Source organism: Cinclus cinclus, chromosome 6, assembly GCF_963662255.1.
Source record: "Cinclus cinclus chromosome 6, bCinCin1.1, whole genome shotgun sequence".
NCBI classification, from domain to species: domain Eukaryota; kingdom Metazoa; phylum Chordata; class Aves; order Passeriformes; family Cinclidae; genus Cinclus; species Cinclus cinclus.
Window position 1 is genome coordinate 27,957,021 of NC_085051.1, and position 17,293 is coordinate 27,974,313.

Here is a 17,293-nt window from a genome sequence, read left to right on the forward strand (position 1 = left end):
ACCACTCATCTTACATGGACACTCAGAGGAGCACACTTTGCCAATAAAATTTACTTTCCCAGGATATAACTGTGGAGATCTAGAGGATGTTCAGACACAGTCTGTTAGGTAGGTAATTGCCTTCTCACAGCCCAAGGTCAGTATTTTAAAAGAATCTCCCTCAGTTAAGAGTTTTTATATATACTTCTAGATATATTCTGTAGTTCTAAAAATGCTCTAAAATGCTCTAAAAATGCTACATGCTTACAAACATCAAGTACTTAACAATATCCATTGCAAATAGCAGTGTTTTTTCCAACACAGCTACCATTTGCTCATTTTTATCTGCAGCATTTTTTTTAAAGAATAATGATAATACCAGTAATATTATCATCAAACTTGATTTCCCCTGGCAAGTGGTAGCAAGCAGTGTTGGTGAACACAGAACAAAGGTGTTCTGTAGCAAAGAATAGGCTAGGAAGGTGTCAGTGTGTGGATTTACTACACCTAAAGCCTTATTTACTCTGAGACAGATTATCCCAAGTGGAAATGTACTTATTTGTCATAAAACCAAACTTTCACCTAGATTCACCAGATTGACAATAAAGTCTCCCATCAGAGATGCAGCTTCCAACTCTATGAATTCAGGACAATACACAAGAGATAAAACACAGGGATTTTATGTCACTGTGTATTTCTCATCCTTTGCCAAACGCTGGAGCCCTATCTCCTGCCATGCAATTTTTCCTGTTCTTTCTGGCCTTATTTATTTTGCTAATATGTTGACACCACACACTGTACAACAGAACTTGCTGGCAAGCTCCACTCAGTGCCAGCACCGACACTCAACTGTTGGTTTGCAAAAGTAATGCTGAGCAAAAGATCATTTTTACATGTGTCATTACCATCACACTGTTTCAAAACGTATGTGATTAAAATTGTTCTGTCAAAACAAGAACTGCAGACCAGTATAATCACAGTTTTTCATTGAGAAGTATGGGGGGAGTTGCGAGGGAGGGACCGACAGATGGCTTTGATAACAAGCCACAGCTTACTAAGGTTGAGAAGGTGTGTGAACCAAGAACATCTCCAGAACCAGAGGCTGGCAGCATATGCCATAAACTCCTCATCTCACTGAAGTGTATTTTCTCTTGAACACTAGTCCATTTGTACAGTGATGCAGCAAAGTGATGCAATAAAAAACTATGGTATTGTTTAATCTAGGGTAAAATAAAAAAGTAAGAGAAACACAATCTAGCACCCTTGGCCAGGGTCATTATGTTGGAAAACGCTGTTCGTAGATAGGACATTTTCACTGGTGAAAGGATTACCAGTAAGACTGACAAGTCAAACCATAGCTGTAGCAAAAGGTCTATGTGCAAGAACTTCAGATGAAGGCCTAACAACATAAATTCTTAATTCCTAGCTCTTTTATGCAGTTAATATGTTCCCTCAGCTGACAGCTTAATTGTCACGTGCAATGAAAATGTATACACTTGTGGAAGGTGATTACCTACCTATAGATTTACTTCACTATTGTGAAGTAAAAACTTGCATTTTTTCCATTTTATTAATGGTGTTTTTATAGCTTCAATGTTCAAGCAATCAATTTGCATTTATATTGCACCATTTGAAAAGGAAGCATCATAAGCACTTTAGACAAACTAAGCAAAAATTAAACTAAGCCAAGCCACTCAGGAGAGAAGGTAAGGTCAAGCAAGTTCTCAACAGCAAGACAAATTAATCAGTGTGTCTGCCTCGCTGCTTCTAAAAGGACAGAGTGTTTCAGGCTAAGAGCATTAAGGCAGATTTAATCCCACAATCAAATAAGGAAATGAAATCAGTTCTTCCTCAGGTGATATTCCTAGGTCTCAAGGAAGCAGACTGCAGAAGCTTCAGTGCATGCTCTAGACCTAATTATTCATCCCGATGAACAAGGTTCACTTTCAAAGCTGCTGAAAACACAGCACCCAAGTGTGCACCAGGAGAGGCATTGCCAAAGTCGCCCTGCAGCCCGTGCAGGGCTCAGAGGTCTGTACGTACCCATCTGGTCAGCGATGCTGTCCTCGCTCCTCTGCCAGCTGGGCGTGGATTTGCCGCTGCCGCCCGCGTCCGACTGCGTGCTCTGCCTCTCAATGGAAGCAGGGGATCTACGGCTAATTCCAAACCTGTTCTCCCCAAAACACAAAGCAGATAATCATTTTAAATATACATAAGTCTCACACAAGTGAAAAGAAAAGCACTTTTAAGAAGCCAATGTCAAACAACAGGGCAAACCAACGCATAGCACAAATGCTAGAGGGCTTTATAATGCTTTACCATTTCATTTTTGTGGTAGCTCTCCAGAGCCATTTATCAGCTTTAATGCATAAGATTACAATATACATTAATTCACTGAGCATCCTTGGTTTAAGAACAACTGGTTACAATGCTACAATTGGGGGAAAAAAAAAAAAGAGATCAAAACATCAAGAAAGAAAATTATGAGTTTTTATTTACACAGATGTTTACATGAAAAGGTGACCAGACTGCTACATGGTTGTAGAAAATGGAAAAATTTGGATCAAAACCACACAGGCAAATGGTGTGTTTATCAGGAAAAGATGGGACCCTTGCAACTACTTCAGACTAGTCAAAGAAAGCATCAGAAAGTTTGTCGGGATAATCCCATGGATGTCAGCCACTTCCCTGGGTTCCTACCAAGAGAGTAGTACATATATACCAGCACCATGGATTTGTTTGGGACAATATTAACACTGCCAAATATTTTAAATATTCAACTGTTGAGTATGAATTTCCAGATCTGGGGGGTTATAAATTGTGTAAATTATTAAGTTACTTGATAATAAAATAATTTGAGTGGATTAATGCAAACTAAATATAGCTGTAAGAAAGTAGTGAGACATACACCTATTTGCTGTAAACAAAAGCATATAGGGCAAAATGAAAACTCTGCTCAATAGACTTTGTAAATCCTGCCAGATTAGACAGATGGATTTCAGAAAGATCAATAAAGACAGAGTAAACTCAAGGAGAACAAGTTAATGACAAAAGAGACACACAGTGCCTCTGTGCCATACCGAAGCCTACATGCCTCATGCTTAAAAGCCTGTAAGACTTTTAAATCTACAGTTCTGTATTACACATAAATCATTTATAAGTCTGTAAGCATTATAGCTGGGTTCAGAAATAGCAGATCAATTGTTAAGAATTCATCAATAATTATGCATTTCTGAGGTGTTTTTTTTTTTAAATCAGACATACCCTGAAGGAAAAATAAAATCCTCCAACTCTACATGCACAGAATAACACACAAAATAATTACAAGCTGATATATCATCGCTTTATCAATGAGTTTCTACAGCTGTAATGTCTAACAAAATGAGAGAAAATAAAATACTACAACTGTGCTGTCTACCCACTCTATGAGACTGCCCCACACAACCTCCAACATGAGACATCTTTCCACCTGTCAGAACAAGCTCAGTGTGGTTATCCCATTTGAAGTTCACACCCTTGTTAACTCAAACAAACCCACCACAGCAGCATTATATGACTCAGAACAACAAAATTCCACTCCCATCCCCAAAGACAAGCAGCTGGAACACGTGTCTAACGTGCAGCACGTATTGAAATTTCAGCATTCTAAAAATTCACCCAAACATGATCATGCTTTGCTTTTATTCACTGCTCCCTGATACAGCCAGCATACATTTTGATGAATTAAAAAAAAAAAACCCATATATATCTGCCTTCTGAATATTAACAACTTACATTGAAATTAGACAAAAAGTAATGCTTTTCCTTTTCTATTCACATAAACTAAGTAGGATTTCACTTATCAAATACCTAAATTAAACAGGATAAATTCAATACCATTCAAAGTATGTATAAAAAGTCTAAACACAGCATTTCAAAGGTGATTGATTTCTTAAAACACTGATCTGTGGTCTAACTTTTAAGATTTGTAAACAAACTGTCACGGGGAAAATATATTTTCATTATAAAATAGCTTGAAGCTGGCATCGAAAAGAAAAAGCCAAACCCCAAACAAATCTTGGTGCAATGAAGTTGCACTGCATCAATATTTTGATTTCTCTTGTGATATCCTCTTAACCATCATAATGTTCATATGTATATAACCTGTCACTCTATGATTAAATTTTACATTCTACAATCATTTATTGTAGAAGCAAGAGCAAACCCACAAACACAGCATAGGTATACAGAACACACATATACACATCAAGATCAATATGGATATTGTCAAGGGCAGTGAAGTTTTTGCCCAAACCCAGTTTAGGATAAGGATCAATATAAACTAGAGGCATCAATTACTGCTTGTACTAATGTCTGACAGAGACTGGGCTCGCCCATTCTTCGGGTTAGTTAAATTTCACAAACCTTCCAATTCTGTCACACTGTGTAACAATAAATAAATGTATACACAAATGGTGAGGTTGAGATTCTCTGCACTGGGAAATCTCAGAGTGGCATACCTAGAGCACACTGGAACTTCACCTCTGGAAGACCACCTTCAGGACATGGCTCCCCCTTGGCCCTAACTCCAGCCCATTATTCTAACATCTTAGCAACTGAACTTAGTTACTGTCACTCTCACAGACTTTAACAACACGTGCAGGGTAATGCTGACCAGCCCTCCCTGGGGCACTAAACATCACTGCAGAGCTGCCCTGAACCTGCTCTTTCAGACCCATCTCAACAGAAGATGCACATGGAACTGCAGTGGATTTTACTAAAGGGACAGACATTAAATTCCTTCTTGAGGCAAGGAAAACATTCCTTCCCAATCACATTTTTCATGCTTTCTGTTTAGCCTGGTAGATGTTTAGGAAGTCCTGAGTAAGTATGATTCACGGGTACAAGGACAGTATGAAAGGCAAACTACTTTCCTTATCAGAACAGAAGAGAATAGTAAAATAACTGGAGTTAGGCAACTGGGGTTTTTTAAAAGAGTATCCAATAAATAACAGGCAAAATTCATGTATTAATAATTTCGTTCATTATTCCATTTTAACTATGTTTCCTTGCAATGAAGTAAAACTTCAACCCCAAAATGACAGTATAGTCAAGGTTTCTAGAACACATCTCTTTGCTGAAATTGCAAAATGCTTGAAGAATGCTGTAGTGAGCATGCGTATACAATTAACTTAAAAGACGGAAATGGGTTGGGATGGGTTGTGGTGTGCTCTGAGGACAATTCAAAATAAACCTTCAAGTGTTTGATAGTGTCTGAAAATACTTTCTTACTCAAGCAGTTATGGTTGTGATGGTCTAAGGACATATGGCAGCATTACCTTTTTTGTAGCGCGAATGACGTAGTTGGAAAAGAGCAAACAATACTGGGAGCACAAGCTGCTCATCAGAATTCAAGGTAACACAGAAATGCTGCTGGAGTGACAGGAATAAGCCAGAAAGTCTACAGAGGATAAAGAGGTTAAGCGTCTTTTTCCAGCTGCAGAGCCCTGGATACACCTATATCTAGTGTTTCCTTAGAGCAAAGTTTAACAGGTTTAAGAGCTAATCTCCTAATGTCAGTAGGACTTAAGCACAAACTAAAACAATGACCAGAACAGGCCTGATAGTGTCATGAATCAAAGCCTTCATGAAAGTGAGCAGGAGAGATTGACTCTTCATAAAACCTCAAACTGAGCTGCAGGAAGGACAAGGAGGACAAATCTTCAGTGCTGTGGAGCAAGAAGCAGTACTTTTTCAAACACATGCTCAGAACAGTGTTTTCTGAACTGACACAGAACACCTAGAAGCAAAAAGACAGTGCCTCGTACTAAGCAGCTCCTGACAATCTCATTTAATCCTACTAATATTTTTTTAAACAAAGATATTTCTACTGTATAAAACACCCAAACCAAAATGAATTACACACAATGACCAGCAAAGTACTCAAGAATACTTCAGAGGGAAGATCTGCAGTGTGAATTATCAGCAGTTTTGCACCTTTATCTTCTCTATAGGAAGTAATTTGGAATGTAGCAGACAGTTGTTCCGCCAATTATTTTTTTCTCTACTTGGAGATCTTTGATGTATTGGTCCTTTTGGTGCTCTCTGGAAATGATACAGAATTAATTTCTTCCTCTACAAGTTACCCCTTGCACTGACACTTCAGAGAGTTTGAAAATTTCTGGAAAGTTGGAAGCCTTAAGACAGAAGGACTGTGAATATGTGAAAAAGAAGTTAGGTGTGGATTAATTAGCACTTTTGTGCCTACACATCTAAGTCTTAGCTGCGCTCAATACTACTTTGCTTCAACTATTAACTGACTGCAAAGACTCCCAAACCTATTACTTCTTTTATTTTAGAATCTAAACCTGTGAAAGGAAGCAATTTGCCACATGAAACCCACACCTTTAATGAAGGTTTTTAAATATATAGAAGTCCCTGTGTGTAGCAACCTGAGCAACTGTACACGAGGATCAGGGAGAGTGGTTAGGCTGCAAGGTAAAAGTGGAAGCAAGGGATTTTTAAAACTGGCTTTTTCAAGAAGCATGACAGTGATATTTGAAAACAGACATGGTTTAATGCATGTAAACAACAGCTGACAGGAGCCTGTGTAAGCATTCCTTGAGTACACATTGCAACAAATGGAACAGAGAACAAAAAATCTGCTGAAACAGAGTATGTAAAAAGTCTGGTGCCTACCCTTCTGGCATAGATTTTTGTCTGTACGTGCCTCCAGTAGAGCCAGTGTCACTCGAGGAGGATAAGTTGCTTGGAGAGTTACGGCACTGCTGTGATCTTGCTAAGGCGATGGAGGAAACGGTGACGTAGACGTCGGAGCCAGGGGACAGCCTGTTCAGAGCAAGGGAAGCCTCACATCAGCAGGATCACATTGCAAGGCACACGACAACACCCTGCAACTGCCACGGCTGCAAGCAAGGGCATCGTGCAGACAGCAGAAATCCTACTGGCTGAAGGATCAGACATTTCTACCTTATTCATCTACTGGAAACCATGAAAAAATCAATTGTAAAAACCTGGATGCATGGGAAGAAATAAAGAAAAGCCAATGTGGGAAGAAAATACTGGCACACACTAGGAAAACATTCTGGTTTCTAAAGTCTGTTGTTACAGATTGATTGTAAGGAATAATGAAACATGACATTCCTCATCAAAATCCCAAGTAGAAGAAAATATTCCTAATTCTCATAGCAAACTCTTGCCTAGGATTTATATTAACTGTAGTGAGCTGCCTATGCAAACTCTTCCAAGAGTATTGAGCTTACCTATGCCAACAAACTTGTCCACATTAAAACACAAAGGCTAAAAAAATGCAACGCAATCTATACACGCCACCTTAAAATGCTCCCTAAAAACTTTACATTCTAATATAAAACTATCTCAACAGATTGAGAACTTGGTTTGAAAATAAAGACCTGAGTCACATGAAGCCTTCACCACAGCAAATCAATAGTCTAGAACTGCAACACATGCAGCTGGGCAGAATGGCTGGAAGCAGCAGGCTTCATGGGCTCAGCTCATATCCTGCTCTGTAGCCAAAGGCTTTTTTAGGTAACTTCTAGCTTTGTGCATTTTGTTTCCCAAACCCCAGCAGAATTCACTGCTTTTAGCTGGTTCTTTGTTCTACTTGGTTGTGATGGAAGCTATACAAAACTTTTGCAGTGATTTAAGGGAAGTTGGAGTTATGCCATTCACAAACATCAAACCTCTACTGTGAGCAAAAGCCTCTATTAATTTTATCTATGAAAAACACTAATTTGCACAAGCCAAATAATTTAATATTCGAAAACCAGATAATGACTTCAGTGAAACATATAGATAAATTGCCTCAGTTCCCAGCTCAGGTCTTGGGCTTTAGAAGGTCTTAGCCTAGCCATTTAATCTATAAAGGAGTGGCAGATTTTAAATTAGCTCTCACCACAATACTGCAAAAACTTGAAAAGTTAAAAAAATCCTTTGACAATTTAAGAAATGCTATTCAACCAACTAATGTTCCTTATGTATCCATATATATCAAAACAGTGTGTGTATATATATTAATACTTACATTTATATCAAATGTGCATTGTCCTCCTAAGTACTTTGCAAGAAATCAGTAAACTAACAAAATCTTAAACTGGAAAGAGCAGTAGGACTGACTCAAACATCTTGATCATTTGGAATTTCATGAAGTGCATATAACTAATAGTAACTCTTTTTCTGGGACAAAACAAAAGAGGAATTATCTAAGGCATGACCATGGTAAATACTACACCAAATCCAGTAACACCTTTCTAGTCTACCAAACGTATTTTAACTTATCCCACATTTATCAAATAAAGATTCTGAAATATTTGATTGCAAAGAACATGGCTGAAGACTTGAAAACTTGGGGACCCATAAGCCAAGCAGTTTATTTTCCTAGAGGCACTCCTATAAAAAGAAAAAAAAATAGTTTGGCTCCACAAAAATCCACTTTCATTAGCATTTGCTCACTTATAAAGGCACACACATTTAAACTCAGTTACACTTGCAGAGTAACACACAGTTTAAAAGTATGACCTTTTCTCTCAATACTGAATTAGAACCGATGGCAAGGAAAGCAATTACTTTTTGAATAATTTCTTTAAAATTATTTCCTGCTGAAAAATCGTTACATTTTCATTTCAGATTCAATTACGTCTTTATTTCCTATCCCTCCCAAAATTGACAGCACTGTTCAGAAGGAACATCAAGATTTCAGAACTATGTCAGAGCTGTAACTCACTTACAAAGATGAAACACCTTGAGGGCAAACAAAATTGTATTATAAATGTGGTCTGAACAATAGAAATGAACAACCAATCAGGACATTCTTTTATTTAAAGCAGAGGAATATTTTTGTTAGTATGGTTCACAACTGTACTAAAACACACAAATACTGTAAGACATTTCATTTTGTGTGAAACATAGAAGAGAACTTTAGAGCAAATTACTTCAAATTGACTTTCTGAGCTGCTTTGAAATCTTTTGATGAAAGGCACTTCCCAAGACAAAAGGTGTATTGTGTTGTGTTAGCAACATGCCCTTATAGCTAAGATAATCTGAGCCTGTCTTTTATTTATAATTAAAAATCATACTAAAGCAAGCTCTTATCTGTTTCAAAAGAGAATTTTAAGAAGAAATGCCAAAATGGTTAGGTGTATGAGTCCCACAACTGTATATAAAAATAGGCCAAGCATCCATTACATTAAACAGCTACAATTACATTGCAGTCAATTGAACTGGGATTATCTCATGCATGATTTAGTTCTAACAGATCCAGTTCATCCTGAAAGAAGTGGTTGAGACTTGCCAACTATGGGAAGAACATCACCTTTTGTGAAGGCAGTGAGTGGATCGGGCATACATTTATTTTGTTTAATATGACAACACAGACATTGAAAGCATCCATCTCACTCTTAATAAATTAATTTCCATGTCATTAGCTGTAATTTTCCCCACGTATTCAGTATGCATAGCTATATAGTACACACATCATAAGAAAAATGTCAGTCTAGGTCACTTTCTGCCTATGGCCCAAGGCAGTCTAATTACAAGATCATACACAGGTGCCTTTTCCTGTAAAACTGTACAGACACAGCTACTATACTGTGCTACAACTTCTCCTGCAAGAGCTGCAGAGCTCAGAATCAAAGGAGGATCAGGGGGGCAGAAAAGGAAAATTCCCTTACAGTCAGCGCTGACTTCGCAAACTGAATTCTTACTTTGTGTTTGCTGGAGCACTCCAATGTGATCACTATTGTATTTGTTAAAGACAATTTTTCATTTGTTGTTGCAAACTTAATTTTTCCAAGGCCTTATGTGATTCCAAGACCCACTATATCTCTGAGCTGAAATCTTCCTAAAGCAGTTGGAGTCAACTGAGGCTATAATTTGAATATATAAAATATTAATGTTGAGCACACTTCCTAATATGAGATGACCAAAATAAGCAGAACAAATGATTAGAACATGAATTATCTCTCTACCTTTGTTCTTAATCTGAAGAGGACCAAAGACATCTCTTCTTACTCAAGAATTTTGACAAGTAAGTTTAATTAATACCCATGAAGCATTCAGAAACTATAGTAATGGGCACCACTGTAAAGCTTAGAGGGGAATTAATAATGGCATCTTTACAACAGGATTTGAATGTCATCCAGTAAATAAGGGACAGAGTAATGAAGAGAGGAAAAAATATTAAATAGCTCTTCTTTAATGAGCTGCATCCACTGTGTGAATTGAATGAGACAGATGTCCTCTGTTAAAAGAAATTCTTGTACTCTAATCAAAAGAAGCATCTGAATATATAGTTACACAAGAGTTCTGAAAAAAACAGCACAGCAAATCTTAATTCTGGCATGCTTACCTTCCATGTGTTTGAGTTTTACAATCCTAATAATACTGCAAGCCTCAACAATTCCTTGCAAACACTGTCTCAAATGCTCTCGTGTTTAAAGGAAATCAATCCATTCCATTCAAAAAGGAAAAAAAACCCAACAATTTTGAGGAAGGGAATAGTGGATGAAACAGAAAATGCAATTGTGCTGTCATGTTGTACCTTCTAACATTGTTGGGTTTTTTTTCAATGCGATCACCACCTTTCAGAAAACACACTGTAACAAGAAAATATACTGAGGCAGGCAGTGGGACACCAGAAGTATTGAAGAGTTTGTGTACGAAGACACACTGAACAAGCTCTGTGGCCCCAGGGATCATAGAGGAATTCACCCTCTCTGCTTCACTTGACCCAAATGTGAATTACACTGGACCAAGCAAGCAGTGATTACTCACTATCCCTCATGACAAAAGAACAAGTAGGAGGTCTAGAACTGCCAAGATATTAGCAGGAACCTGGATAAGAGACACCAGCCACAGCAGTACAGGTGCACCCAGCTCCAGGCAATCTTACACAGCAGACAGCCAGGGGCTGTCAGACCTGGTAGAAAGTCTTCCTTTACACTTGGAAGCATTTCTTATGCTTTTTCCTGGTCACCATTGACAGCCCTTGTCAAACAAGAAAGACCAACTCTTGACATGACACAGCATGGCTCTTCTCAGATGTTTTTACATTGCAGGAGTTTGGCCACACAGCCATACATGTCAACAAACCTTTGATTTTTCCACTGCTACATCCAACATCCAACTCTAGAGCCCAGAGCTGGTAGGAATTCTGTGGTATATAATCTCATGTTAGTACATGTTTTAATTTGAAGAATGTTATGAGAACATTTAAATAACAAATCTGGAAACCCCGTGAGTTAGGCAGTGCATGTACTACAATGATGACTTGACAGGTGGCAAGATGAGCCCAGACACCCATTTGTTTATATTCAGAAAAATGTCACTGATGCAAGACAAACTGCAGCAGACTAGGATTTTTAGGTAATATGGAAACAGTTTCAAATAGACTCCACCTGCAGGAATTAACCTATTAACTACAGCTGGCATAGTTACTATCTACATATATACCTACAGGGGCATCATTTAAATAAGTATGGTGTCTTAGGGCAAGACTGTGCTTCAAAGTCCTCAATATGACACAAAACCAATCAATTATATTTTTCTAATACTTCCACACTGTGGAATTTTACTGCCAGTGTGTGACTGCAGTCATGCCATAATTAAGTTTTCCATTTGGTTTAAAATATTGACTGTGCCCAGAAATTTTCTAGTTAAGGGCCTTGACCTCTCATCCAACAGTACTCAACTGCAGACTGAAGTGCTCAAGTCCAGACCTGGGTCTTCAACATGCTTTGAGCACTGATTTCCACACTTCTTCAAATGTCTGTCAAATCAACTTCTAGTTAAAAATTGGTCCCAGTTTATGACAAATTAATTAACAGATTATTATCATCCATTATCTCCTCTCCCTTCCTTGCACATTTTTTCTTGATAGAATGTGGAAACCAAGTGTACAGGAAACCTGAAAATTGTGAGGAGGGGGAGAAATAAACTTAAAAAAATATATCAAGCTCTACAATTATATGTTCTCCAATAACATTAGCTCTGGTTTACTTCACACATATGTGGTTTATTGTTTTTTCCTTAACATATCCTTCTGATACTCATTCTGGGTTATAGGCTACATAGGATCCCACATGTATTCATTAATATTGTGAAATAAGCCATAACTTGGGGTTTATTGAATTTATTTTATTAGATTTTTCAGTCTTAATGTTGCAGTAATATTAGAGATTTGTTTCAAGATTTATAAAGTTCTGCGTTATTTTTCCTGCCTACAAATACCCACCTATATCAATAATTACTACATTCAAGGATCCTGGTACTGTGAAGACCACAGAAAATAAGCTAGCAAATTGGATATATGAAGACAACCCAAATAAGGCAAATTTAAATACTCTGCTGGTTAGCCACAGGACTGGGCATTTGTCTGCCTTCTCAGAATGAGGGACTGTCAGGCAACATACCCTCCCACCTACCATAGCAGTCTCTATGGGGAGATGATGTTTGGATGAATATGAAGTGAAATCCTCCTGTTCTGAAGACTGGTAATCCAGATTTTATTTATTTTTAGCATATTTATAGGGACTAAACTGAGCAAAGCACAGCAGAGCACCATCACTGCTGCCTGCACCAGAAACATGCACGGATTTCACCACCTCCTCCTCAGTGCTCTTTAGGGTAAATATGAAAACAGTGGTGAAAAACTAAATGGGACAGTAGTTAAGAGGGCTATGAAAAACACACCTTTGTTCATTTTAAGACTTTACACAAGAAGAATTATGTGAGCTTCCTGAAAAGCAAAGCTTTATTTTATCATGTAGAGAAAAGACAAGTAAGTCTTGCAGTAAGCTTATTGTTGAGGTTTCTCCCCCTCCTGTATTTCTTTAAAATGACAGAAATCTATTTCTTCCCTTTAAGTGGTAAGACATTAAGCTTATGCAAGTGATGATATACTTAAACTTGATTCACCCAAGACTAACATGTTTAGCAGACCAGAAAGATGAAAGAAGACATTTTTCAAGCATCCAGAAAAATTCCCAGTGAAATTTAAAAGCTACTTTGATAATATACTTTTAAAGATGAAAGATCCAACAGAAACCTTTTTAAATAATACTAAAAACAATACTTAAAAAGAATGCCTAGAGGAAAAATAAACAAAAACCCAGCTACCTGCCCTGAAAATGAAGGAAGTGAAAAGTCAAAGTTTCACTTTTGAAAACAAATACTGACTAAGAAAATGTAATTTTCACTTTGCAAACATTTATCAGGCCATAACCCCCCTCTAGAAGCCTCCAGAGACTGGATAAATCTTGAATGTCTTAGGTGTGTGATATTGCCCACATACAATTTTACACACAAGGAACACAGAGCTGTCAACACCTCTTCTCTCAGGGAAGCCAAAGGCTCTCTCTCCCACATGAGCCAGCTCCAGACTTCACCCAGGCTCTCTGGTTACTACAATGATGAGATGGAAGCATCTGGAAAAACCAGCAACTCAACAGAATCTGATAGTCTGGCACTGCCTTAACCTTTTCCCAGGTGACTACTATGCCTTCTGGAACTACATAAGGAATTTGTTCAGCACTGGAGAGAGCAAAAAAACGCCACCAGCTCAGCTGCTCTTCCTTCCAGTTCAGCATCTGCCTGTCTTCAGCTCTAACAGGCAGACATAGCCTGTAGCCATGCAATTTTTATGTTGGTCCAAATATAACATTTGAGAATCAAATCCAGCATTTCAATGGCTTCTGCAACCTTTTTTAATAGACAATCTACTCTGGTTGTCTGTGAAATTATTAGTGCCTTCAATGTTGCAGGTTCTTTTTCTGAATCCCATAGATGGGAGCTTTTAAAGTATATATTTAAAAAAAAGAAAGTAAGAATATTAAGACCTTAGTAACCACCACAATTTCCTAACAAGGTATCCAACACAAGTTTCAATTTCACCTTGGTAGTTTCTTGATCTTGGCTGTACCATCTCTGAAGATGTTTTTCCATCCCTAGTTCTTCGGGACGTGAAAAAGATTTTTAGTTGTTTCATTAGAACTCTCTTTTACATTTTCTACCATATGCATCTTATTACTGCTTTATATTTTTGATACACAGAGACGATCAGAAACTATTTAAAGCTTTTTTTTCCTAAGGAACTGTCTAAAATAAGAAATGTAAGCTAATAACTTTTTTTCCCTCCACAGATCTCATTGAAAATGCAGAGACAGATTTGTAAAGATAATCAAAACAATGACAGGTCATTTGAATGCTATCAAATACATCTTTTTTTTCATGAAAGAATGAAAATACTGTGACATAATGGACCTGATACCTTTATCTTAATCATCGCTTTCTTGTTTTAAGAACTCAAAACAAGAAAAAAACCCAAACCACCCTGGAGAAATCCAAACTTAGAACAATTTGTCCTCTAGCCTAAAATGTCTGAACACTCCCCAATCAGATAAATTTGCTTTCTGTACTAGTCAGAATTCTCTTGCTAAAAAAAAAAACTCTGTCAGATACTATTTCTGCCTCAGGTGCTTTAGGCGATTCCACCAAGCCTATGAACAAGATAAATTTTTAATTTACCATTTCCAAATGCAGAATTTCACAAATACTTAGCTCTTAAACTCTGACTGTAACTCATTTAAAACTTCAATAACAATGCAGCAGTTTCAGAGTACCAACACAGGGAAACATCCCAGTGTACTTCATTTTGTGGTTAATCATGCCAGGAAAGGTATTTCCTTTTGACTATTGTTTCACTCAGTCATGCTGCCTTTTGACTAATTAAAACCAAGATTAAAAGCAGTCTTCAGATGCTTATATAAAACTCCTGTGAATTTTTCCAGGCAAGATTCAGAGCAGCAATGAAAAGCCATTTGTGAAGATGACACGTACCTCCGGCTCTCCAACGGGCGCCCGTCACTAGAGATACTTCGGGGAATGTTGGCTCGTTCTGGGGGTGGCATTTTTCCTTCTCCTTTTCCAGAGCTAATCCTAGATGGTACTGGACTTTGGATTTGAGATGGTACCTGAGCCACATGAGGTCCCTGTCCTTTGCTTGCATTTCGTTGCCATTTATTATTATTTCTGAAGGGAAATTTGAATTCATATGACATTCCTTCATTCACTTTGTACTCCATCACTGGCATACGGTAGTTTTCTGAAGAACTCCTGGAAATGAAGAAATTTAATATGCAGCTATAAAAAAAAAATAATAAAAAATACGTCCTGTTCACAAGAAGAAATTTGAAAACAGAAACTGAATCAATTCTATGAAAGTATGAGATTTTCCTTTTAATAAAAACTTATTTAAGAAATTTTAGAAGGCTTGTACAAGAAAAAGGACTAGTGATGGTGAATGATTCACAACAGACCGCCATGGAATCTGCCTTGTTGGCCTTACCCCTGATTCTCACTCATTAACAACCCTGTTGTCATCACCACTGAGCCCCAGACAATCAAACACTGCATAACCCAATGCCTGTCCTTGTCTATCCCTATAGAAGAGCTTATAGCCATCCATTCCAACATTCCAGTTGGTCAAGGTGATACTCTCCATCTGATTACCTGGCTACAAGAGCTAAAATGGTATGTTAGAAGGTATTTCCCCTTCTTAAAAAAAGCCATGGGCTCTAGAATTGACCTGCACCCAGACGAATAGGACCTGAAATGTTTGTTCTTTTTGAGACACACCTTTCTGATGCACAGACATTAAAAGACAAGAATCACATGAAAGAAGGCACTCTACATAACTTTCAAACACCTTTGGCTTTGGAGTACCTCAGCTGATAAACTTGCACATTATGAAAAGACTGGCTAGAAACTGTAGATGCCAAACCCCAATGATGCCCATTATTTCCTGAGGAACAGCACAACACAAAAATCTGACTAGACCAGGACATAAGCTAATGCACGCTACATAAGAAGCAGGGCAAACTTCTGCATACATTTCAAATGAGGCCAATGGAAAAAAAGATGTGATCTTCCACTTGAGTAAGGATAATTTTGGTATTTCTCTTGACAAATGTATCTATCTCTGAGTGAACACTAAGTGAGTATTTCTGAATCAGGATTATTTTATCTACATACATCACTCTCTAATGCAAAGAAAAATAAAAAATCAGTGCAAAATTCTGAACCCACAGCTCTTCCTCTAAGCAATTACACCATTGGAGGTGAGAAATATTAGTATATCTTCCCTGCAAGAACAAAAAAGACAGAACTTGCTATCTGACCATGGTGACATAAGCAAGTTGTGCAGTCTAATGGGAAATGATGTAGTGAAACAGTGCTGAGGTCCTGCTGCCCACAACATATACTTCTTTGTGGTTTTATGCTGGTCTACCCTCTAGTCTTCATGTCTAAATTAAATTATCAGTTGGAAGGCACAAGGTGTGCTTCTGAAGCACATGTAGGTCAGCTTCACCTGAAAAGTCTCCCAGGCCACTCTGAAGTGATTCACTGCATGGTTGAAAGGGATGAGCAGGAGATAAGGCCACTCACAATTGAACTACAGTATTGATAATTTATATCCTTTGTTTTTTCTCTTCGTATTTTATGTCTCTGCTATTCTTTCCCTAGTGCTTATGTACTTAGTTTTGGTTTCTCTTTTTCCCCCTGCAATGTACTTACAGTTTAAAAAGCAGGAATTTCCTCTTAGTGCTGTGTCCTTATCTTCAAGGTCAGCAATCAGTCCACTAAATAAGTTCACTGGTAATATTTTAATAACCTTGGTTTAGTAGAGACTTAACCGTAACAAGGCCTGCCTCTGCACAGGGCATGAGAACGTGATTTGATATATTTTTCATCTCCTACTGATTTAGTACGTGTGCCTGTTGCCAAGTCAGCTTATCTAACTGCACCCCTGATCTTCCTCCAACTTCATGCCAACCAATTTATTAGGATAGGGATTGCTTCCCATATGAATTTAGCATTCCAAGCAGAACGGATCTTCATTTTAGTTATGCTCTGCAGAAGTTACTGTTGTAGAAATAGTCAGTGACCTCCAGAGGACACAATGAAAGGACTTGAATTGCAGAAAACTGGTTGCCAAAAGAGAAACTGCAAATACTTAATTGAAGTCTCTTGTAATACATGAAGGATAGCTACAAATTCAAGACACAGTTCTTGAACTTTTATGTTTTTTGATAGAGCAAATGGGGGGAAGGGGATCAAGACTTGCTTTATGGAATTTTATAACTAGCTATAACCCACCATGAACATTTTCTCACTAGATGGCAACAACAAAACTCTCAGAGCAGTGTATTTCAAAAAGTGCAGTCATTTATCTTAATGCAATGGGTTTGGATACACTAAAAGTGTACACTAAAAGATACACTAAAAGCCTGTTTTTGGC

General features: G+C 37.8%; 1 protein-coding gene across 1 annotated transcript in view; it reads right to left on the reverse strand.

The window, feature by feature from the left end:
• Positions 1–17,293, reverse strand: part of SIPA1L1 (signal induced proliferation associated 1 like 1) — a 69,878-nt gene that overhangs the window by 20,145 nt on the left and 32,440 nt on the right. Inside the window, exons 9-11 of the mRNA XM_062494226.1 lie at positions 14,833–15,108; positions 6,658–6,807; positions 2,023–2,147 (exon numbers count right to left, since the gene is read on the reverse strand). Of these exons, the coding sequence (XP_062350210.1) occupies positions 2,023–2,147; positions 6,658–6,807; positions 14,833–15,108 (551 nt within the window). The remainder of the gene's footprint in view (positions 1–2,022; positions 2,148–6,657; positions 6,808–14,832; positions 15,109–17,293) is intronic.